Here is a 25,292-nt window from a genome sequence, read left to right on the forward strand (position 1 = left end):
ATCTGTTACCTATCTTGGCATAATTCTCATAAAAACACACGTGCTCTCCCTGCTGATCATGTCCAACTGATCTCTCAAACCCCAACCCCTTCTACAAAACAACAACTCCTTTCCTTCCTGGGCATGGTTGGATACTTTCACCTTTGGACACCTGGTTTTGCCATCCTAACAAAACCATTATATAAACTCACAAAAGGAAACCTAGCTGACCCCATAGATCCTAAATCCTTTTCCCACTCCTCTTTCCATTCCATGAAGACAGCTTTAGAGACTGCCCCCACCCTAGCTCTCCCTGACTCATCCCAACCCTTTTCATTACACACAGCTGAAGTGCAGGGCTGTGCAGTCGGAATTCTTACACAAGGACTGGGATCGCGTCCTGTAGCCTTTTTGTCCAAACAACTTGACCCTACTGTTTTAGGCTGGCCATCATGTCTCCGTGCATCAGCTGCTGCTGCCCTAATACTTTTAGAGGCCCTCAAAATCACAAACTATGCTCAACTCATTCTCTACAGTTCTCATAACTCCAAAAATCTATTTTCTTCCTCACACCTGACACATATACTTTCTGCTCCCCGGCTCCTTCAGCTGTACTCACTCTTTGTTGAGTCTCTCACAATTACCATTGTTCCTGGCCTGGACTTCAATCCGGCCTCCCACATTATTCTGGATACCACACCTGACCCTCATGACTGTATCTCTCTGATCCACCTGACATTCACCCCATTTCCCCATATTTCCTTCTTTCCTGTTCCTCACCCTGATCACATTTAGTTTATTGATGGCAGTTCTGCTAGGCCTAATCGCCACTCACCAGCAAAGGCAGGCTGTGCTATAGTATCTTCCACATCTATCATTGAGGCTACCACTCTGCCCCCCTCCACTACCTCTCAGCAAGCCGAACTAGTTGCCTTAACTCAAGCCCTCACTCTTGCAAAAGGACTACGTGTCAATATTTATAGCGACTCTAAATATGCCTTTCATATTCTGCACCAGCATGCTGTTATATAGGCTGAAAGAGGTTTCCTCACTACTCAAGGGTCCTCCATCATTAATGCCTCTTTAATAAAAACTCTGCTCAATGCCACTTTACTTCCAAAGGAAGCTGGAGTCATTCACTGCAAAGGCCATCAAAAGGCATCAGATCCCATTGCTCTAGACAACGCTTATGTTGGTAAGGTGGCTAGACAAGCAGCTAGCTTTCCAACTTCTGTCCCTCATGCCAGTTTTTCTCCTTCACCTCAGTCACTCCCACCTACTCCCCCGCTGAAACTTCCACCTATCAGTCTCTTCCCACACAAGGCAAATGGTTCTTAGACCAAGGAAAATATCTCCTTCCAGCCTCACAGTCCCATTCTATTCTGTTGCCATTTCATAACCTCTTCCATGTAGGTTATGAGCCGCTAGCCCATCTCTTAGAACCTCTCATTTCCTTTCCATCCTGGAAATCTATCCTCAAGGAAATCACTTCTCAGTGTTCCATTTGCTATTCTACTACCCCTCAGGGATTGTTCAGGCCTCCTCCCTTTCCTACACATCAAGCTCTGGGATTTGCCCCTGCCCAGGACTGGCATATTGAGTTTACTCACATGCCTCGAGTCAGAAAACTAAAACACCTCTTAGTCTGGGTAGACACTTTCACTGGATGGGTAGAGGCCTTTCCTACAGGGTCTAAGAAGACCACCGCAGTCATTTCTTCCCTTTTGTCAGACATAATTCCTCGGTTTGGCCTTCCCACCTCTATACAGTCTGATAGCAGACCGGCCTTTATTAGTCAAATCAGCCAGGCATTTTTTCAGGCTCTTAGTATTCAGTGAAACCTTTATATCCCTTACGGTCTTCAGTCTTCAGGGAAGGTAGAACGGACTAATGGTCTTTTAAAAACACACCTCACCAAGCTCAGCCACCAACTTAAAAAGGACTGGACAATACTTTTACCACTTTCCCTTCTCAGAATTCAGGCCTGTCCTTGGAATGCTACAGGGTACAGCCCATTTGAGTTCCTGTATAGACGCTCCTTTTTATTAAGCCCCAGTCTCATTCCAGACACCAGACCAACTTGGACTGTGCCCCCAAAAACTTGTCATCCCTACTATCTTCTGTCTAGTCATATTCCTATTCACTCTTCTCAACTACTCATACATGCCCTGCTCTTGTTTACACTGCCGGTTTACACTATTTCTCCAAGCCATCACAGCTGATATCTCCTGGTGCTATCCCCAAACTGCCACTCTTAACTCTTGAAGTAAATAAATAATCTTTGCTGGCAGGACTATGCTGAATCTCCTTAGGCACTCTAATTAGATGTCCTGGGTCCTCCCAATTCTTAGACCTTTAATACCTGTTTTTCTTCTTCTCTTATTGTGTTTAGTTTTTCAGTTCATACAAAACCATATCCAGGCCATCACCAATAATTCTAAATGACAAATGTTTCTTCTAACAGTCCCACAATATCACCCCTTACCACAAAATCTTCCTTCAGCTTAATCTCTCCCACTCTAAGTTCCCATGCTGCCCCTAATCCCGCTTGAAGCAGCCCTGAGAAACATTGCCCATTATCTCTCCATACAACCCCCCAAAATTTTTGTCATCCCAACACTTTACCACGATCATATCACACGGGATATGATGGCTTAGCTTGGGCTCAGAGGCTTGACAGTTACAAGCTGTCTTAAAAATAATCACTAATAAAACCAGCAGAGCTTTGACTATTCTGGCCCTGTAAGAAACTCAGATGAGAAACGCTATCTATCAAAATAGATTAGCTCTCAACTACTTGTTAGCAGCTGAAGGAGAGGTCTGTAGGAAATATAACCTTACTAATTGCTGCCTACACATAGATAATCAAAGGCAAGTAGTTGAAGACATAGTTAGAGAGATGACAAAACTGGCTCATGTGCCCGTGCAAGTGTGGCATGGATTTGATCCTAGGGCCAAGTTTAGAAAATGGTTCCCAGCACTAAAAAAAAATTTTAAACTCTTATAAAAAAGAGTTATAATAGTAATAGAAACCTGCTTACTGCTCCCTTGTTTGCTACCTGTACTTCTTCAAATGATAAAAGGCTTCATCGCTACCTTAGTTCACCAAAATGCTTCAGCACAAGTGTACTATATGAATCACTATCAATCTGTCTTGCAAGAAGACATAGGTAGTAAAAATGAAAGTGAGAACTCCCACTGTTGAGTGAGAGTCTCAAAGGGGGGGAATAAGGGAGGAGACCACCCCTCATATTGTCTTATGCCCAATTTCTGCCTCCAAAGAAAGAAAAAGTAAAAACTAAAAGGCAGAAATGAAATCCACAAGCAGACAGCCCGGAGCCACACCCTGGTCTTGGTAGTTAAAGATCGACCCCTGACCTAATCGGTTATGTTATCTATAGATTACATTGTATAGAAAAGCACTGTGAAAATCCCTATCCTGTTTTGTTCCCATCTAATTACTGGTGCATGCAGCCCCCAGTCTTGTACCCCCTGCTTGCTCAATCGATCACGACCCTCTCACGTGCACCCTCTTAGAGTTGTGAGCTCTTAAAAGGGACAGGAATTGCTCACTTGGGGAGCTTGGCTCTTGATACAGGAGTCTTGCTGATGCCCCTGGCCGAATAAACCCCTTCCTTCTTTAACTCGGTGTCTGAGGAGTTTTGTTTGCGGCTTGTCCTGCTTCAGACAAATTCATAGAGACAGAAAGACGAGACATTATCAGATGTTGCGGTAGGTATGAATGGGAGATTTCTGTTTGGGGTGATAAAAAAATGTGTAAATGGATTGAAGTGATGGTTGGATAATATTGTGAATGTAATTAATGCCACTGAACTGTATACTTCAAATGGTTAAAGTGGCAAGTTAAAAAAAAAACATTCAATAAAAGAAGAGCTCCCCCAACACCTTAAGGAGATTAGAGGGCAGGCATACATGCAAATAATTACAATACAACGTGCTAATGTTATAATTGTGATGTATACAGAGTGTGAAGAGTTATAGGAGAGAGCTCATATGTTTGTGGGTGTTGGGAATTTGGAATAACCATGGTGGGTGCCGGAACCTCTCTCAGCTCAGTGTTAACAGGGTGTGGAAGGAAAATATCTTGGGTCCCCAAAATCACTGAGCTACAGGGAAAAGTCAAGCTGGGAGCTGCTGAGGGCAAACCTGCCTCCCATTCTATTCAAAGTCACCCCTCTGCTCACTGAGATAAATGCATATCTAACTGCCTCTTTTGGAGAGGCTGATCAGAAACTCAAAGGAATGCAACCATTTGTCTCTTATCTACCTATGACCTGGAAGGCCCCTCCCCACATCGAGTTGTCCTGCTTTTGCTTTGAGTTGTCGCACCTTTCTGACCCAAACCAATATTCATTTTACATATGTTGATTGCTGTCTCTTGTCTCCCTAAAATGTATAAAACCAAGCTGTGCTCTGACCACCTTGGGCACATGTCATCAGGACTTCCTGAGGCTGTGTCACAGGCATGCGTCCTCAACTTTGGCAAAATAAACTTTCGAAATTAACTGAGATCTGTCTCAGATTTTCAGGGTTCACATTTTGGTAACCATGAAGGGATTCTGAGTGGAGGTGCCCCTGACCTTGACAAACCTCCTATCGGTGCTTGGTACCAGCTTGAGCTATCTTTATGGCTCAAACAAATAGGACAACTTGCTGAGGCCTGGATCACCCCCTCCAGAGAATCCCTGATTTCCCAAGATTTGGTTGAGATCTAAAGTTGATTTTGCTGTACAACTTCCTTTTTTTTTTTTTTTTTCCAGTTTCACTTGCTTCCAACAAGGAAGGCAAGTTTTCCAGCTTCCATGATGATGGAAAGCAGGTTAACTCCTTTGCCGGGTTTGAGCTTGCTTCCAATAGGGAAGGTGAGTTTTTTTTTTTTTTTTTTTCCTGCTTCTAGGATGGTAGAGAGCAGTCTTCAGCCTGAGACCCATCCCTAAGTAAGTAGCTGAATTGGGATTTTGTCTAGGCTAAAGTTAACAACCAGCTGGTCTTAATTTCTCTTTACTATTAGAGCACTCAGTAATCCATGTAAGTTGTGGGGTTGTTTGTTTTGCTTAACTGTTTTTTGTTGTTGTTTGTGTCCATTTTTGTTGGTGCTTTGGTCCTTTTCCCATTGGGTTTGACCAACTTTATCTGACTTGATCAAATCCAAAGGAAAGTTCCAAATTATGGGGAACAAGGCCCTGAAATGGTTAAATTCTCCCCCACCCCCCCACACAAAGGTGGTATCGTGGGGGAGAAAAAACAGCCAGCAAAAGGAAAAAAAAAAAAGAGGAAAGATTTTTTTCTTTTGACTACTAAGGGGTTTATTTACATAACAAGGTCATGTTTTTGCCAGCCAGGCCAAACTGAAAGAGCAATAGCTGTACTTCTGAAATAGCAGCAAGTTGTCCTAGCTGAAATATGGTAACGAGGTTAAAAAAATTTTTTTTTAAAGGAGCTCAATGGTTAAAAGTCAGCTTAATTAAAAGCTAACATCCAAGATGTGTGTGTGATGGCTGGGTGCATTGGCTCACACCCGTAATCCCAGCAGGAGAATCTCTTGAAACTGGAAGGTGGAGGTTGCAGTGAGCCGAGATTGTGCCACTGCACTCTAGCCTGGGCAATAAGAGCAAAACTTCGCCTCAAAAACGAAAAACAAAAAACAAAAAAAACCAACCAAACAAAAAACGTTGCTGATTCTTTTTTTTTTTTCATAGTAGTAAAATTTTTCTTTTAAGCTATTTACAGCTTTTAACAATCGAGTAAAGTATACTCCTATGAACAAAATTAGGAGCATATTTGTTTCTCTCTACCTGATTTCTACAGAATTTGGAAACTATTTGTGAGTATTCTTAACTTATGACAATACAATTGTTTGCATAAGTGCAATAAGAATCTGTTTTTGACTGGGTGTGGTGGCTCATGCCTGTAATCCCAGCACTTTGGGAGGCTGAGGCGGGCAAATCATGAGGTCAGAAGATCGAGACCATCCTGGCTATGGTGAAACCCTGTCTCTACTAAAAATACAAAAAATTAGCCGGGTGCAGTGGCGGGTGACTGTAGTCCCAGCTACTTGGGAGGCTGAGGCAGGAGGATGGCATGAACCCGGGAGGTGGAGCTTGCAGTGAGCCGAGATCGTGCCACTGCACTCCAGCCTGGGCGACAGTGCAAGACTCCATCTCAAAAAAAAAAAAAAATCTGTTTTCATTTGTAACAGGACACAGTTGGAGAAACTGGATATTTTACCAAGGCTTTGACTTGAATGGTGTGCTTTCCTTTAAGGAATTGAACGTGACTTATGTAGCCAATAAAAGCCCCTTGGAAAAAACTGGCCTCATACTTTCATCTACACAGTCCCTGTACAGGGTTCCTGACCTGTGGTAAGTAAAGAATGTCACTTTCTGACAGGCCCAGGAGCCCCAGATATATCTTGGAACCTCAGAGGAGACGAATTCACCCAACTTGTAGGTATTTGATGATACAAATGCATGGCTGGGCTCACCTTTAAAAAAGTCTTATCTGAGATTCCTTCTACTGAACAAAGTTCCATCAAAGCCACTTTAAAAGCCTATGGAAAAAAATAATTATTCTTGCTGCAGTGTATACAAATAATCAGGCCAAGCATAATAAAGCAAATCAGTCCTACCATGATTTGTCTTTAGTAAAAATGGGAAACTGGAGACAGAAAAATTATGTTTCAAAAACTTTAGTACACCTGTTGTTAGATTCTAGTCTTGCCTAATGTTTACCAATTTTTATTTTTTTCTACACTTTGGACCGAATTCTAATTGTCTTGGCTACGAGCCTGCAAAATATTATTTTCAATTTTTTTTCTCCTCCTTTTTCTCCATTTTCCCTAATTTGGAGTCACTGAAAATCAAGCTGTGCTTTCTTTTCTTTTCTTTTCTTTTTTGAGAGAGTTTCGCTCTTGTTGCCCAGGCTGGAGTGCAATGGCACGATCTCGGCTCACCGCAACCTCCGCCTCCCAAGTTCAAACGATTCTCCTGCCTTAGCCTCCCGAGTAACTGGGATTACAGGCATGCAACACCATGCCCAGCTAATTTTGTATTTTTAGTAGAGATGGAGTTTCTCCATGTTGGTCAGGCTGGTCGTGAACTCCCAACCTTAGGTGATCTGCCCACCTCAACCTCCCAAAGTGCTAGGATTACAGACGTGAGTCACTGAGCCTGGCCTAAGCTGTGCTTTCTTAAAGCCCTGCGAACTGAAGCTAGACAACTTAAATTTCAGAAGAAAATAACAACAACCTATTTACATAGATAAGCAGCTTTCATACCTGCCTACTGATGTATTGACTTCAGAGTATTGTGGCCTATATTGATTTTTCAGGATTGTTCTTTGTTTGTTGTTTTCTCCCTTCCTCCTCTATTTTGTCTTTATAGTACATGAGACTTCACAACCTTCTAAAAATGAGCTTTCTGGCCAGGTGCAGTGGCTCATGCCTGTAATCCCAGCACTTTGGGAGGTCTAGCAGGGTGGATCACTTGAGGTCAGGAGTTCAAGACCAGCCTAGGCAACATGGCAAAACCCTGTCTCTACTAAAAATATAAAAATTAGCCAGGTGTTGTGGCATGAGCCTATAGTCCCAGCTACTTGGAAGGCTGAGGCATGAGAATTGCTTGAGCTTGGGAGGCAGAGGTTGCAATAAGCCAAGATTGCACCACGGCACTCCAGCCTGGGTGACAGAGCAAGACTCTGTTTCCAAAAACAGGTTGGGGGGAAATGGAATTGTCATTTTATTTCTGAAAGGATATTATATTAAACAAAGAAAAGGGGATACAGAACTGCTGTACAGCCTCCTTAGAGGACTGAACAATAAGAAATATCATAGGCAACAGGAAGAGCTGAGATTTAAACAAAGAAAGAACTTCCCCAGGCCCTGGAACCAGTGGACAGGGAGATTTGAAGCATCTACTTCCCCAGGACATTTCAGTTCTTCTTTTACATACTATGAATGGAAACGGTATTTTTTTAATAAGCAGCCAGATGGATCATCTGAGGTCAGGAGCTCAAGACCAGCCTGGCCAACATGGTGAAACCCTGTCTCTACTAAAAATACAAAATTAGCCAGGTGTGGTGGCTAGCACCTGTCATCCCAGCTACTTGGGAGGCTGAGGCAGGAGAATCGCTTGAACCTGGGAGGCAGAGGTTGCAGTGAGCCAATATCGTGCTATTGTACTCTAGCCTGGGCGATAAGAGCAAAACTCCGTTTCCAAAAAAAAAAAAAAAAAAAAAAAGAAATAGAAAAAGCAGACAGAGAAAAAAGACACAGCATGTAGAGAATAAAGATAAGAATGACAGCCAAGTTCTTGAAGAAAATAATGCAAGCAGAGGTAGTAAACTCCTTCAAAGTACTGAAAGAAAAGAAAACAACTATTAACCTCTAATTCTATACCCAGCAAAAATATCTTTCAAAACAAAATGCAGGCCATTTGCAGTGGCTCAAGCCTGTAATCCTAGCACTTTGGGAGGCCGAGGCGGGCAGATAACCTGAGGTCAGGAGTTCAAGACCAGCCTGACCAATATGGCAAAACTCTGTCTCTACTAAAAATACAAAAAGTAGCTGAGCGTGGTAGCTCATGATTGTAATCCTAGTTACTCAGGAGGCTGAGGCAGGAGAATTGCTTGAATCTGGGAGGCAGAGGTTGCAGTGAGCTGAGATCACGCCACTGCACTGCAGCCTGGTGACAGAGTGGGACTCCATCTCAAAAAAAAAAAAAAAAATTAGCCCAGCATGGTGGCACATGCCTATAGTCCCAGCTACTTGGGAGGCTGAGGCAGGAGGATCACTTGAGCCCAGGAAATGGAGGTTGCAGTGAGCTGAGATTGAGCCACTGCACTCCAGCCTGGGGAACAGAGTGAGACTGTCTCAATTTAAAAACAAAAGTAACTATGAGGGTTAACATAAAAGACTATTTAAAAAATTATTTACATGTCTTTAAAAGATAATTGCTTAAAGCAAAAAAAATGAGTTATGGGAGTTAAAACATATGTAGAAGTATTGTATGATGAGTTCAAAAGTTGGGATGGCAGAAGTAGAAGTATATTGGTACAGGATTCTCATCCTATACGTGAAGTAGTGTAATATCAATTGAAGGTGAATATGTATACTACATACCTGAAAGCAACCACTTATAAAACAAACAAACAAACAAAATGAAGTGTTATACTAATGGTAAGTCAAGAAAGGCGATAAATATATTTATTTATTTATTCATTTTTGGAGATGGAGTCTTGCTCTGTCACTAGGCTGGAGTACAGTGCCACAATCTCAGCTCACTGCAACCTCCGTCTCCCGGGTTCAAGTGATTCTCCTGCCTCAGCCTCCCGAGTAGCTGGGACTACAGGCACACGCCACCACGCCCAGCTAATTTTTTGTATTTTTAGTAGAGACGGGGGGTTTCACCATGTTGGCCAGGATGGTCTTGATCTCTTGACCTCGTGATCCACCCGCCTCAGCCTCCGAAAGTGCTGGGATTACAGGCTTGAGCCATCGTGCCCGGCCAGAAAGGAGATAAAATGTATTTTTAAATACTTATTCCAAAGAAGCAAAAAAAAAAAAAAAAAAAAAAAAAAAAAAAAAAAAAAGAGAGAGAGAAAGGGGAACAAAGACAGATTGGTCGAATAGAAAACAAATAGTAAAATGGTAGATTTGAGCCAGGTGCAGTGGCTTACGCCTGTAATCTCAGCACTTTGGGAGGCTGAGGCAGGCAGATCACCTGAGGTCAGGAGTTCAAGTCCAGACTGGCCAACATGGTGAAACCCCATCTCTACTAAAAAACCACAAAATTAGCTGGGATTTGTGGTGCATGCCTATAATCCCAGCTACTCAGGAGGCTGAGGCAGAGGATGCAGTGAGCCGAGACCACACCATTGCACTCCAGCTTGGGTGATAAGAGTGAAACTCCATCTCAAAAAAAAAAAAAGATGGTAGATTTGAACTTGATCATATTAATAACCACATTTTTTTTTTGGGACAGCATCTTGCTCTGTCACCCAGGCTGGAGTGCAGTGACACAACCTTGGCTCACTGCAGCCTTGACCTCCCAATCTCAAGCGACCCTCCCACCTCAGCCTCCCAAGTAGGTGGGACTACAGTGCATGCCACCACACCCAGATAATTTTTTGCTTATTTTTTTTGCAGAGACTAGATCTCACTATGTTGCCCAGGACAGTCTTGAACTCCTGAGCTCAAGGGATCTGCCCACCTTGGCCTCCTGAAGTCCTGGGATTACAGGCATGAGCCACCACGCCTGGCCACATTAGATATAAATGGTCTAAATACCCCAATGAAAAACCAAAGATTGTCAGATCATACTGAATAAAAAAAGACCCAATCATATGCCACCTACATAAAGGCCACCTTAAATATAAAAATAGACATAAATTAAAATAGGCTTATATTTTGATAATATAATAATTAGGTGTGTACCGTTATAATAGGGGACAGTGGCTCATACCTATAATCCCATGTTTTGGGAGGCCAAGGTGGGAGGATTACGTGAGGCCAGGATTTTGAGGCTAGCCGACGCAACCCAGTGAGACCCCGTCGTTACAAAAGTTTAAAAATTAGCCAGGCATGGTGGCACATGCCTATAGACCTAGATAGGAGGCTGAGAAGGGAGGATCACTTGAGTCCAGAAGGTTGAGGCTGCAGTGAGCCATGATCATGCCTCTGTACTCCAGGCTGGGTGACAGAGCAAGACCCTGTCTCCAAATAATAATAATAATGTTGGCTGGGCGCAGTGGCTCACGCCTGTTATCCCAGCATTTGGGAGGCTGAGGTGGGTGGGTGGATCACCTGAGGTCAGGAGTTCGAGACCAACCTAGCCAACATGGTGAAACCCCATCTCTACTAAAAATACAAAATTTAGCTGGGCGTGACGGTACGTGCCTGTAATCCCAGCTACTCAGGAAGCTGAGGCAGGAGAATCGCTTGAATCCAGGAGGTGGAGGTTGCAGTGAGCCAAGATTGTGCCACTGCACTCCAGCGTGGGCGATAGAGTGAGACTCCGTCTCAAAAAACAAATAAACAAAAAGACATACCTGTTCTAAACACTGCACACTTAATAAAGATTCAAAATACACAAAGCCAAAACTGCTAGAACTGCAGGAAAAATAGAGAAGTTCATAATTAAGTTTGGAGATTTCAGTATCCCTTCATAATCAATATACATTTAAATAACTCATAAAGGAGGAATCAAAAGGAAAATTAGAATTTTTTATTTTTTTGAGATGGAGAAATGGACAATTAAAAAAATTTTATGGTTAAATATTACTTTTATGTTTTAATTAATGAATTAATTTTTTTAAATTGAGATGGAGTCTTGCTCTGTCACCCAGGCTGGAGTGCAGTGGCGTGATCTCGGCTCACTGCCAAACTCTGCCGCTGGGTTCAAGCAATTCTCGTGCCTCAGCCTCTGGAGTATCTGGGATTACAGGTACATGCCACCAGGCCTGGCTAATTTTTTTAATTTTTAGTAGATGAGGGTTTTGCCCTGTTGGCCAGGCTGGTCTCAAACTCCTGACCTTGGGTGATCTGCCCACCTCGGCCTGCCAAAGTGCTGGGATTACAGGCGTGAGCCACCATGCCCAGATACTTTTATTTTTCTACCTATTTTGGTTTAGGACAGATGCCTCTGACTTGAACAGACCATCAGAGATGTGTAACATTAATTTTAGAAAACCACTCAGAGAGCTCCCTTAGGAAACAACACAAGTTTCTGCTTTCCCACCACCCATGCTTCTGGACCTGTGCTCGCAGAGAAGTCCTCTGTTATCAGGCTGGCTTCATAAGTCAGTCCCAGAATCTTTGAAGGCATGTTGATGCTGAAATGGAAAGGGTTTCAGTGCAATCTCTTCCAGCTTCATAGATGAAGCCCTAGGACAGAAGTAAACTTTCCTATTTACAGCAGGTCCTTGAATAATGTTTTGTTCAACGTCATTTGGTTATAACATTGATGAGAAAAAAATCTGACTCCTGGCCGGGCCACTGTCTGTTTGCATGTTCTCCCCATGTTGGCGTGGGTTTTCTCCAGGTACTCCCACATCACAAAACTGTGCATGTTTGGTTAGTTGGCATGCGTAAATGGTCCCAGTCTGAGTGTGAGCGTGTGTATGAGTAAGCCCTGCGATGGGATGGCTTCCTGTCCAGGATTGGTTCCCGCTTTGCACTCTACGCTGCCAGGATAGGCTCTGGCCACTCATGACCCGACCCTGCACTGCTTATTCATTTCCGTGATGTTTATCCAGACTTTGTTCAAACTCATCTCTCCAGATTCAATCTTCTCAAGTTTTTTTGCTTGCTGAATAGTTCTTCATTAAGTTTGGGGATTTCCTGGAATGAGCTTTTCTGATTAGATTCCATTGTTCGAAATTTTTCCTTGAGGGCATCCAGATCCTCCTTGAGAGCAACCTGCATCCACACCAAGCCAACACAGGCCACAACACAGGCAGCGAGGGTGACAAAACCACAGAGCGGATAGCAGATCTTGCAGCATCGTCAATAGCCTCCCTTGGCAAAGCGAGAGCGATTTCCAACCACACCGAATTCCTCTTCCTCCTTGGAGCTGGACTCAGAGTCTAAGTCAGGAGGCTCAGGGCGAAGCAGGCGGTGACTGCTTGGGCTTCTTTCTCCGGCTGTCCCCAGCCAAACCAATCAATACATTGAGCTCTTTGGGCATTTTCATCTTCTTGTGTGGGGTGAGTGGAGCCCCGACTCCTGAGCTGCCAGGTGCGCACCCGACGCCCAATTCTCTTCCTGCGTTGGAGCTGCCTTCCAGGGTTGGGGATCCTGGGCCAGAGCCCCCTGGTCACTCTGCCAGGGACTAGAGATTGGAGCCCAGAGGAAGCTGGAACTCAGATGGGTGGGGGAAGTCACATAGAAATGGCCAAGGAGCTGATGACCCCAAGGATAAGGGCTTGTGGGCAGAGCGTTAGTAAAGAGGGTGGAAAGGGACCTTTATCTCCCAAAGGGCGAAAAAAGCCAAGTCAAAAATGAAGGATTCTCAGCCCTGATGAGTAGGCAATACTTCTAAGGGTGCTGCTCCAGGAGCTGGGGAAGGGCACACAAAATAGATGTTTTGGACCTCCGGGGCAGAATTTTCAATGGGGAGGGAAGAGAAACTTATTTATTTATTTATTTTTTCTTTGAGACGGAGTCTCGCTCTGTCGCCCAGGCTGGAGTGCAGTGGCACGATCTCCACTCACTGCAAGCTCCGCCTCCCTGGTTCACACCATTCTCCTGCCTCAGCCTCCTGAGTAGCTGGGACTACAGGCGCCTGCCACCACGCCCGGCTAATGTTTTTGTATTTTTAGTAGAGACGGGGTTTCACTGTGTTGGCCAGTATGGTCTCGATCTCCTGACCTCGTGATTCGCCTGCCTCGGCCTCCCAAAGTGCTGGGATTACAGGTGTGAGCCACCGCGCCCGGCCGAGAAACTTATTCTTGAGTGGGAAGAGTGGGGAGGTGCAGAGCAAGAACGTGGGAACGCGTCAGTCTCTTCCTAGCAGAAGAGGTGGCGGCAGGAGGGAGCTCCCAGCAGCTACAACCCCAACACTGCTTGGCCGCGGAGAAAATGCCCAGGCCAGGAAGCCGGCTGGGGTGTGTGATGATCACCGTTCTCTGGCCTCTGTCCTGAAAGTGAAAGGGGCCCGAGGCTGAGGAAGATCCGGAGCCCGGCTCTAAGGGCTCATCCTGAGAGAAGCCAGTCCCGCGCCTGCGAGACCTCCGCCCCGCTGTCTGGGCCTGGGGGTCGCCGTGCCGCGGGCGACGGGTGCTCAGCCAACCGATAGCGCTTCCGCCTGGAGTTTGAGGTCTCAGGCAGGGGCAACTCTCAGCCTCTCAAACGCGCAGGCCCTACTCTAGCCCCAACTCTGGCTCCTGCTCCGGCTCTGGCAGCGGCTGCTCCCTACACGTTGTTGTTATTGTGGGCGGTGGAGGCCGCGGGCTCCAGACCCAGGCCATCGCTCCGGCCCCGTATTTTTAAAAATTTATTTATTGAGACAGTGTCTTACTCTATCATCCAGGCTGGAGTGCAGTGGTACAGTCACAGCTCACTACAGCCTCGACCTCCTGGGCTCAAGCAATCCTCCCACGTTTGCCTTCTAAGTAGCTGGGACTACAGGTGCGAGCCACCACGTCCAGCTTTTTTTATTTTTTGCAGAGACGGGGTCTCACTATGTTGCCCAGGCGCTTTTAGCTTGTTTTGAAACATCATGTTAATTTTCACCTGTTTGGTAGGGATTTACTTTGCTGTTTTCTATGCAATTTTGTATTATATTTCATAAATCCTTTTCTGTTGCTTACTTTCACGTGAAATGCATTTTCCTGTACTTATTGGGAGAGACAGGACAGAATAGCTTTTCTAGCCTCAAGGCTCATGAAGTTCTATTATTTTCAGAAAGTGACTAAAATAGCCTAATACTTTGAGATGTTTCCTCTGCTTCTCTCTGTCTATACCTTTTCTTTTACCTCTTATTGTTACTGTCCTGCTCAATTTGGAATCTACAACCTCAGAGGGGTTTTGTTTTGGAATGAAGCTCAAATTTGTTAGTTTCAAGAGTTCATGAGAACCTAGACCACTACATCTTCAGAACTTAGCACCATCCCCACAAACTCACGGGCAAATTGGAGTCTATAGAAACCTTCTGTGTTTTGACTGTTGCTAGAATTTTTTTTTTTTTTTTTTTGAGATGGGAGTCTCATTGGTTCTGTTGCCCAGGCTGGAGGGCAGTGGCAGGATCTCAGCTCACTCCAGCCTTCACCTCCTGGGTTCAAGCGATTCTCCTGCCTCAGCCTCCCAAGTAACTTGGATTACAGGTGCCTGCCACCACCACGACTGGCTCATTTTTGTATTATTAGTAGAGATGGGGTTTCACCAGTTGGCCTGGCTGGTTTCAAACTCCTGACCTCAGGTGATTCACTGTCTCTGCCTCCCAAACAGCTGGGATTACAGGCGTGAGCTACCACACCTGGTTCCAATTTTTTAAATTTTATTTTTGGCCTACCATGCTTTCCAGTGAAAACATGTTGAGTTGAGGGCTCTCCTATTCTTAATGCCATTAGATGTCCCATTGCCTTTCCTCCATGGCTTTCCACACAGATGTCCCAAGCAGATCTTATAGCTGCTTTTGAGTTTGTCACTATCTGATCATATTTTGGGACTGTGGAGATACCTTGTCACAAAGATTAGCAGTAGATGCTGTGCATGGATTTCTGCTTTAACTCTCCTAGTTGCTGTTTTTATGAAGGGATTTGGGGAGATTAACAAAAATGACACAACTATTTCTGACTTTTTTTTTTTTTTTCTGTGACAGAGTCTCACTCTGTCACCTAGGCTGGAGTGCAGTAGCACAATCTTGGCTCACTGCAACCTCTGCCTCTCACGTTCAAGCGATTCCCGTCTCAGCCTCCCAAGTAGCTGGGAATACAGGTGTGCACCACCATGCCTGGCTCATTTTTTTGTATTTTTAGTAGAGATGGGGTCTCACCATATTGGTCAGACTGGTCTCGAACTCGTGGCCTCAGGTGATCCACCTGCCTCGGCCTCCCAAAGTATTGGGATTACAGGTGTGAGCCACCATGCCCAGCCATCTATTTTTTAATGGACTTCTGATAATCTTTTATTTAGGAATATTTATAAGTGATAATGGTTGTCTAAGAGGTAGTAGAGCATGGTGATTGACAGCATGGGCTTTGGAGTCAGACTACCTGGGTACAAATCCAGTTTCACCCCTATTAGTTGTGTAATCCATAATGTGTTTTTTTAGTTTCTTCTGTAAAATAATAGGTTGTTGTGAGAACTAAATGAAATAATATATGTAAAACACTGAGGGAAGTACTAGGTTACTTAATAGGCTAATAGGCATTCAACAAAGATAGCTGTTATACTTAATGTAAGTTTATTTTTTACATTATTGGCTGTATAATAGACTACAAGAATAGAAAACACTTGAAAATGAAAACAAGAACACCAACCTCGATTTTTTTTTTTTTGAGATGGAGTCTTGCTCTGTGGCCCAGGCTGGAGTGCTGTGGTGCGATCTCGGCTCACTGCAAGCTCCGCCTCCCAGGTTCACGCCATTCTCCTGCCTCAGCCTCCCCAGTAGCTGGGACTACAGGCACCCACCACTGCGCCCGGCTAATTTTCTTAGTAGAGACGGGGTTTCACCATGGTCTCGATCTCCTGACCTCGTGATCCGCCCACCTCGGCCTCCCAAAGTGCTGGGATTACAGGCGTGAGCCACCGTGCCTGGCCCAACTTCTTGATTTTATGACAAGATAGAAACTACAACTAAAAACAGCTAGAAAATGATGAAAATGAAAAAACACATGGTTGACCAAGCTGACTTTAGAGGAAAGTTCATAGCCTTAAGCACTTCCATTAAAAGAATGAAAATACATGCAACACACATTCAATACTAGAGTTAACTTCTATTTTCTTTTTTTTTGAGACGGAGTTTCACTCTTGTCTCCCAGGCTGGAGTGCAATGGCACGATCTTGGCTCACTGCAACCTCTGCCTCCTAGGTTCAAGTGATTCTCCTGCCTTAGCCTCCTGAGTAGCTGGAATTACAGGCACCCACCACCACACCTGGCTCATTTTTTTGTATTTTTAGTAGAGATGGGGTTTCACCATGTTGGCCAGGCTGGTCTTGAACTCTTGACCTTGTGATCCGCCTGCCTTAGCCTCCCAAAGTGTTGGGATTATAGGCGTGAGCCACCGTCCCCAGCCTATTTTCTCTCTTTTTTGAAACGGAGTTTCTCTCTTGTTGCCCAGATTAGAGTGCAATTGTGCGATCTCAGCTCACCGCAACCACAGCCTTTGGGGTTCAAGCTATTCTCCCGTCTCAGCCTCCCGAGTAGCTGGTATTACAGGCATGTGCCACCACGCCCGGCTAATTTTATATTTTTAGTAGAGATGGGGTTTCTCCATGTTAGTCAGGCTGGTCTTGAACTCCCGACCTCAAGTGATCTGCCCTCCTCGGCCTCCCAAAGTACTGTGATTACAAGTGTGAGCCACTGCGCCAGGCCTGTTTTCTCTTTTTTAAGGTGGAAATCAATTAATTAGGGCCGGGCATGGTGGCTTATGCCTGTAATCCCAGCACTTTGGGAGGCCAAGGTGGGTGGATCACCTGAGGTCAGGAGTTCGAGACCAGCCTGGCCAACATGGTGAAACCCCATCTCTACTAAAAATACAAAAAAATGAGCCAGGCGTGGTGGTGGGCACCTGTAATCCCATATACTTGGGAAGCTGAGGCAGGAGAATCACCTGAATCCGGGAGGTGGAGGTTGCAGTGAGCCGATATCACGCCACCGTACACTCCAGCCTGGGCAACAGAGCGAGACTCCATCTTAAAAAATGAAAGAAAGAAAGTAAAACAGGTATATAGAAGATACTGAGAATATTTTCTACAACTCTAGGCAAATGCATTTGAAAGAAAGCCTCAATGAAATGGATGTTCTCCTAGAAAAAGTACAAGTTATCAAAATTGATGAGAGGGTAAGGGAGAAACAGCTGGAGAAAAGTGCCAGAGAAATAGTCTTTAAAAAAAAAAAAAATTCCAGGCCTAGATATATATACCACTTAATTCTTTCAAATCTTTGAATATCACATTTTCTTTGTTATTTAAACTTTTCTGGCTGGGCGTGGTGGCTTATGCCATAATCCCAGCACTTTGGGAGGCCCAGGCGGGCGTATTACCTGAGGTCAGGAGTTCAAGACCAGCCTGGCCAACATGGTGAAACCCCATCTCTACTAAAAATACAAAAATTAGCCAGGCATGGTGGCGTGCGCCTGTCATCCCAGCTACTTGGGAGGCTGAGGCAGGACAATCACTTGAACCTGGGAGGCGGAGGTTGCAGTGAGCCGAGATCATACCATTGCATTCCAGCCTGGGCAACAAGAGCAAAACTCCATCTCAAAACAAAAACAAAACTTTTTTGAAGTATAAAGAAATAGTCTTTTCTTTGCAGGTTACTTAAATATAGTTATATTTTCATAACATGGCTTAATAATTTATTGTGCCATCCAGCTGAGATGTATAAATCAAAAACACAGCAGTGATTTTAACGTTTAAAGAGGACAGTCTACAAAAAAGGAAATACAAATGGCTCAAACAAATAAACAGATACCTAACTTCATTCTTGTTTGTTTTAAAGAGATAAGGTCTCACTCTGTTGCCTAGACTCTGGAGCATAGTGGTGCAATCATGGCTCACTGCAGCCTCAAATTTCTGGGCTTAAGCAATCCTCCTGCCTCAGCCTCCCAAGTAGCTGGGACTTCGGGTGTGCAGTACCACACTTCGCTAATTAAAAAAAAAAATTGTAGTGATGAGGTCTTACTATGTTGCCAACCTCATCTTGAACTCATGGCCTCAAGTGATCTTTCTTCCTGCGTAGGCCCTCAAAGGGCTGAGATTATAGGTGTGAACCACCATGCCCAGTCCCCAACCTTATTCTTAAGTGAATATACAAAATTGTACTGAGATTAAAACGCCATTTTTAAAGTAAGAGATTAGGAAAGATCAAAACATTTGATAACACAAAGATTTAATAGGCACTCTCATGCATTGTGGGTGGGACTGTAAACTGGCACAATCCTTATAGACGGCAACTTGCCAATATCTATCAAAAGTAAAAATGCACATATCTTAACCTAGTAATTCTAACTTTAGATTTCCAGCTTACAGTAACTCACTCATGTGCAATGTGACCTATATAAAAGGTTATAAAATGAATCATTATTTATAATAGCAAAAGGTTAGGAAAAAAATGTCAGCAGGGACTGCTCAAATATATTATGGTACATTCATACAATAACATCTGCAGTTATAGACCAAGAATCAAGAAACTCTTCATGTAACGACATGGGACAATCTCAAAAATATGTTACACAGAGAAGACAAGCTGAAGAACAGTATACACCATACAATACCACTTAGGAAAAACATCTCTAGAGGGATATTTAAGGAAAAGATAACACTTTTTGGGAAGAGAAAATGAGTTCTAAAGGAGGGAAGGAGACTTCACTGTTTATCATTATGTGTCTTTTGAATTTTGAACAATTTTGAAATGAAAACATCCCAATGGAAATACAAGTCTTTTAGGTAAGTTCAAATGAGCATGTATTATATTTCTTTCATCTGACTGATAAACTTTTCCACAATTTCATTGAGTCTTTCAGGCTCCATTAGTTTATTTACCAACTCCTGCTCAACAGCCATTAGGGCTGGGCCAGTAAGCTTCTCTTGTCCCATGGTATTACATAAATATGTCTTAAGACGAGGCAGGGTAGAAAATGAGTTCTCAGTACTTGCTGAAGTAATTGGCCAAGACAAAGCAATATATAATAGCTTTGAGAGACAAGGAATATTACTGTGAAGACCATGCTGAATAAACAAACAGCCGAGACTGACGAAGTTTATGCAACTATCATCTATGACAAAGTTAAGCTTTGCATAATGTCGATAAAATCTAAGTTCTGGGATAATGTCCTCATCAAGTTTATAAAATTCCTGAACATGTTTTGCTGTTGTTTCATTTAATGGTTCATTCCATTTAAATAACAGTTCTGAAATTTGCTTTATTTTGCAATAATCAAACTCCGAAAAACATAACTTTAAATTTTGTAATATAGTATCTAATCCTTGGTAATAGATATTAATTTTATATTGTTCTTCTGTTGAAGTAGGAAAAAACATATTATCTGAATTGCCAAGATCTACTGATTTCTGAATTTTTCTTCTTTTCTGAAGAGAAGGTTTTTCAACTTTAAAACCTTTACAGGTTATTTTTTGACATATTTCCTCTGTTCCATCCCAGATTGTTTTAAAGTATACGTCATTTCTTTCAGATGATAAACATTCCAAAATTGCTTCTATTTTTGAAGACAAAGAAAAAATGTCTATGGTTTTATTTTGAAGCTCTTTGGAAAGAATTCCTGTAACACTCAGCACTCGATACAGGAATTTCAAACAAAAGACAAATTCAAATTTGGAAACCAATGTCAGCAAATGACTCAATTCATCGGCAAAACTTGTATTTGAAGAATGGCTTGCTATAACTTCCAATGTTTCAATAATCTCTGGAAGACTGTCAATCACAGATAGTAATGTACGATCATGGACTGTCCAACATGATTGTGATATATGTTTCTTGCATGTTTTGTTTTGACTTAGCCTATAAATGTTTCGAAAATTTGCCAACATTTCCCCAGACATACAAATAGTGTTGAACAAAGAACTGAGAGTTTTTAGAGCACTTCGGAGTTCTTTTACTTCTTTACAAAACCTAATTATTGATAAATCCAAAAAGTGTGCATAACAATGTATGTATAAAGCTCTTGGTTCTTCTTTCTTGAATTCTGCTGCTACTTTATTAAATTTTATCCTCAAATTAGTGGTGCTATCATAGGCCTGGCCATGTATTTTATCCATATCAACTCCAATTTGCTGCAGATAAGTTTTGATAGTCCTATGTAAGTGGGTCCCAGTCATCTCCTCAGTATCAACAAAACCCAAGAATCTTTCCTTAATTAAGATAGCCTTTGATGATTTTTGTGGGTATCTTACACAAATTGAAAGCTGTTCTTTCATGGCACTATTGATTGTCTCATCACATATGATTGAAAATGCTGAGGAGTCATTGATCTCATTCACAATATCCTGCAACATTTCAGTCTTTATTATTTCGATAATATCACTTTGAATTTGTGTACTGTTATAGAAGTCAACTTGTGAATTCATAAGTCGAAATGTTTCTTCTCCTTTATCTTTTGCTCTCATTTCTAACAATTCTAAAAAATTGCCTTTATTCACAGATGAAACTGACTGGTCGTTTCCTCTTAAGGGTAAACACTGCTTTCCAAGAAATAAAATATTTTCAATTATAAGCTTTAGGTACTTTTTATTTCCCTCAATCTGTTTCGAATGAATAGATAAATCGTCACTGACAGCTCCGTCACAAAATTGGTATTCTCTCCAAAATTCCAATGACTTCAAATGCATTTCACTTTTTTCATGCTTTCTGAATTTTTCCAGGGTTTTTTTCCAATTAGAAGTTCCGTGGGTTGCAAATGACTCTCTTCCACAGCTAAAATATTTTTGGCAGAACAACTGGCATGAATAACAGAATACCACATCTTTTTTACTGTTTTCCAAACACTCAAAATCTGCACAACAAGATTTTTTAATACTTCGTGATTTACCTTTAACTTTTTGTACTTTGGATGTACATTTTGGGTGACATAGTTCATCACTTATTTTCATAGATTTCATATTGTCTTTTTGTACTTCTATACTGGAACCAATTGCATGCTGACTAAATACTGATGAAGATGGTGAAACGCTTGGCTGTTCCGTACTACTACTAGCAACAGCATTACTGGGTTCACTAGGTGAACTCTTAGAAAGCTTTGGGAGAAAATGAGAAAAGAACATTTAACAGTTTTCAAAAATTAATTAAAATATCAAATATATCTACTCTAATAACATAGTAAAATAAATGGCTGAGTTACAGTATGAGCTCCACTAGGGGGAAACGTTAACAATTACGTATAACTTATTTATTTGCAATCTAGATTCAGCATTAAATGTTTGAAGGACCTTTTGGTATGTAATTGTTATAAAAATAATTTTTATTGCTCAGATGACTCAAATTGTGTAGTATTTTTTTAAAAGAAGAACCCAGAGGAAAAAAATACTTCTGTTTAAACAATCTACAAACACACACACACACACCATATATGAATACATAATACATAAAATATATATTAAATATATAAATATAATATATAATAAATAATATACAATATATTATATTTATATTATATACAATATATTATAATATATTTATATTATATATTATATATTTATATTTTTATATATTATAGTATATATATTATATATATATATAAAATCTGGGCCAGGTGTGGTGGCTCATGCCTGTAATCCCAGCACTTTGGGAGGCCAAGGTGGGCAGATCACCTGAGGCCAGCAGTTTGAGACCAGGTTGGCCAACATGGTGAAACCCCTCCTCTACTAAAAATACAAAAATTAACTGGGCATGGTAGCAGGCGCTGGTAATCCCAGCTACTCAGGAGGCTGAGGCAGGAGAATCGCTTGAACCCAGGAGGCAAAGGTTGCAGTGAGCTGAGATCACGCCACTGCACTCCAGCTTGGGTGGCAGAGCGAGACTCTGTCTCAACAACAACAACAAAAATCTGCTTATTAAAAAAAGACAGTGGTAAAAAAAGTTAAAACTTACATCCACAATGACATCTGCTGTTGCTGTTACTGAAGAAACTGTATCTGTTAAAATAGAGCATAAATTCAAGATCTTATATACTATAACTTATAAAATAGCATCATAAACTATATTTGCTTATTTCATATAAGAAACAAAAAGAAAATTTAGCATATAGACAGATTTATCAAGTATGACAAAACAATATTTATGTCAAATATCTTAACATCAACTTTTACCTTGTAAGACATCAGTATTCATGATGGGCAAGGCAACATCGGTGTCTGCCAATGACACTATATTGCTTATAACTGGAGTCGTATCTTTCTTTGGAGAAAGAAGCTCTGTTGAAGTATCATGCACCACAGAAACAACACTTACTGACAAAAATAAAAAGATTTCTTATAAACAAGGCAAAATCAATAATCAGAAAGTACTGTTTAGTAATACTGTTTCAAGAAATAATGCAAGCATCTAATAGCTTAAGGAATTGGTAGGTACTGAAGTAATTTTTATTAGGGCTTAGGAATAGCCAGGTTCTTTAGTATCGTATTTATAATTACAACACTACACTGAAAATTTACACTTCTCCAACATTTTATGTCTTTTACCTTTGTACACAATTTCCCAGTCCTTTTAAAGAATTTGTTTAAAATTATGAGCAAATTTTTCTGTGAAATTACTCATGAAGAAAAGAGATTCTCATCGAATCTCCTAATGGGCATCTATTTCAAACTCTTCCAGGATTCATAAACCTTAACATCAATGGAGCGCTAGGTTGCTGCCCAAGCTACTATTGCAGAAATTTCTGTAACAAGCCAGTTTGTATGACTTACAAATCCCAGAGGCATTAGTCACTCTATGGTCTATGTAAATAGCACCACTGGTCCTACATGAGGCTTTTTGATGGAATACTTAGTTGGCTCAGATTATTTGTGCTTTTTTATTATTGAGTCTTAAAGCATTTACAATCACTTCTATTTCATGTGAAAAATGTAATGAAAACTTGTTTTTACAAAACAGGGCTAAGTAAAACATTCTATATTCTAATAAAAGCAGTCTTGTAAATGTATTAAACTCTATATTGATCAAGTGCCTCCTATGTACCATGTTTTGCAGTAGGTGCTCAATATATATTGATGTAAACATACATATATTCATTTACTAAATAATCTAAAAAAAGACATGTATCTTTTAATTTTTATTATTATTATTTTTGAGATGGAGTCTCACTCTGTCGCCCAGACTGGAGTGCAATGGTGCGATCTCGGCTCACTGCAACCTCCACCACCCAGGTTCAAATGATTCTCCTGTCTCAGCCTCCTGAGTAGCTGGGACTACAGGGACCCACCAACACGCCCAGCTAATTTTTTTTGTATTTTTAGTAGAGACGGGGTTTCACCATATTGGCCAGGCTGGTCTCAAACTCCTGACCTCAGGTGATCTGCCCACTTTGGCCTCCCAAAGTGCTGGGAATACAGGCACGAGCCACCATGCTTGGCCTACAAATATTAAATCTCTGGTGGTAAAGTAGCCTTCCTTTTATACAAAAATACTGAAAAATAGTTCTTTGCAACAAGTTTAGATTGTTTTGACTTTTAAAAGTCAGTTTAATTTGAAAATGAATCAAGGTTATAAATTAAAGTCAAATAATATTATTTATTAATAATTACTAAACCCCTACAATTGCTAAACAAACATTACCTGAAGAAGATTCCATCTTAGCTTTACTGTATGCAGAGAAACAATTAATAGAGCAGAAAAGCTCTGTCTTCCCCAAATCACTTGTAGTCTCAATCATTTCATCTGAGGGCTTCAATGGTTTGCAAGGAACAGATATAAGTGGTTTGGCAGGTTTCTGTTTAGAGATTAAAATAATATTCATATTCCTGGTATATGATATGTTGTTAATGAAGAAGAACCTATCTATTACCACTGCTTTTAGTTGGAATATTAAAAAGAATAACAATTAAGACAGTTTTTACATTTTCTTAAAAAGACACTACAGATTGCAATAACTAAAAGAATACTGGCAAATTTGAAAATGATTTTTATTATTTATCAGATATATTTAACAGCAATAATAATAATACCTATGAAAGCAATAAGGCCAGGTGCAGTGGCTCATGCATGTAATCCCAGCACTTTGGGAGGCCAAAGCAGGCAGATCACCTGAGGTCAGGAGTTCGAGACCAGCCTGGCCAACATAGTGAAATCCCGTCTCTACTAAAAATACAAAAAATTAGCTAGGTGTAGTGGCGAGCGCCTGTAATCACAGTTACTCAGGAGGCTGAGGCAGGAGAATCACTTGAACCTGGGTGGCAGAGGTTGCAGTGAGCTGAGATTGTGACACTGCACTCCAGCCTGGGCAACAAGAGTGAAACTCCTTTTCAAGGGAAAAAAAAAAAAAAAGCAATGAAGAAAGTGGTCACAGAAGTTCATTTCAGGCAGTCAAAGCCTACTGGATAAACAAAGGCCTTATATAGTTATAGATCTGTCCTCAATGGTAGCTTGGGAATTAACTTGTGAAGATGTCTACTGATGCTGAGGAGGAGCCAGGAAGGAGTGCTTAACTTAAATACCTTACAAGATACTGTGGGAATCACTGTTTTTCTAGGCTAACTTCATGGTAAAAATTACAAGCATATTGTAAGAAAGCAGCATACAAGCAATAGAAAGTATAGAGTACTGTGAGTTCAGTAAGTAGTAACCGTGCAAAAGAAAGGATATAAACTTTGAAAGGCAGGCATTACTGTAAAGATTATGCTCACCACCTATTCTTTCTAGTCAAACAGGAACCAATATTCCTGGATTTCAGAATATGTCAGAGCCTAGGCACAGTGGCTCACGCCTGTAATCTCAACTTTCAGAGGTTGAGGCGGGGGGATCACTTGAACCCAGGAGTTTCAGACCAGACTGGTAAAATAGTGATACCTCATCTCTAATAAATAAATAAATAAAAATAAAAAATTAGCCTAGTGTGGTGGCGTGCGCCTGTAGTCCCATTTACTTGTGAGGCTGAGGTGGGAAGGATCACTTGAGCCCAGG

The 25,292-nt window shown here is 41.7% G+C and overlaps 1 protein-coding gene across 16 annotated transcripts in view; it reads right to left on the reverse strand.

Annotated features, from left to right (window-relative positions):
• Positions 1 to 18,530: 18,530 nt before the first annotated feature.
• The window catches only part of ZMYM1 (zinc finger MYM-type containing 1), a 37,006-nt gene continuing 30,244 nt past the window's right edge, over positions 18,531 to 25,292 (reverse strand). For 12 of the 16 annotated variants that reach the window (XM_054681166.2, XM_063803559.1, XM_063803567.1 and 9 more), the window contains 4 exons: positions 23,949 to 24,102; positions 22,484 to 22,624; positions 22,266 to 22,309; positions 18,531 to 21,412 (listed from right to left, as the gene is read on the reverse strand). In XM_054681166.2, the coding sequence (XP_054537141.1) occupies positions 19,130 to 21,412; positions 22,266 to 22,309; positions 22,484 to 22,624; positions 23,949 to 24,102 (2,622 nt within the window). In that variant the 3' untranslated portion in view covers positions 18,531 to 19,129. The remainder of the gene's footprint in view (positions 21,413 to 22,265; positions 22,310 to 22,483; positions 22,625 to 23,948; positions 24,103 to 25,292) is intronic. The other 4 variants (XM_024357815.3, XM_054681198.2, XM_063803608.1 and 1 more) reach the window with 3 other exon arrangements.

This window comes from Pan troglodytes, chromosome 1 (genome assembly GCF_028858775.2).
Source record: "Pan troglodytes isolate AG18354 chromosome 1, NHGRI_mPanTro3-v2.0_pri, whole genome shotgun sequence".
Taxonomy (NCBI): domain Eukaryota; kingdom Metazoa; phylum Chordata; class Mammalia; order Primates; family Hominidae; genus Pan; species Pan troglodytes.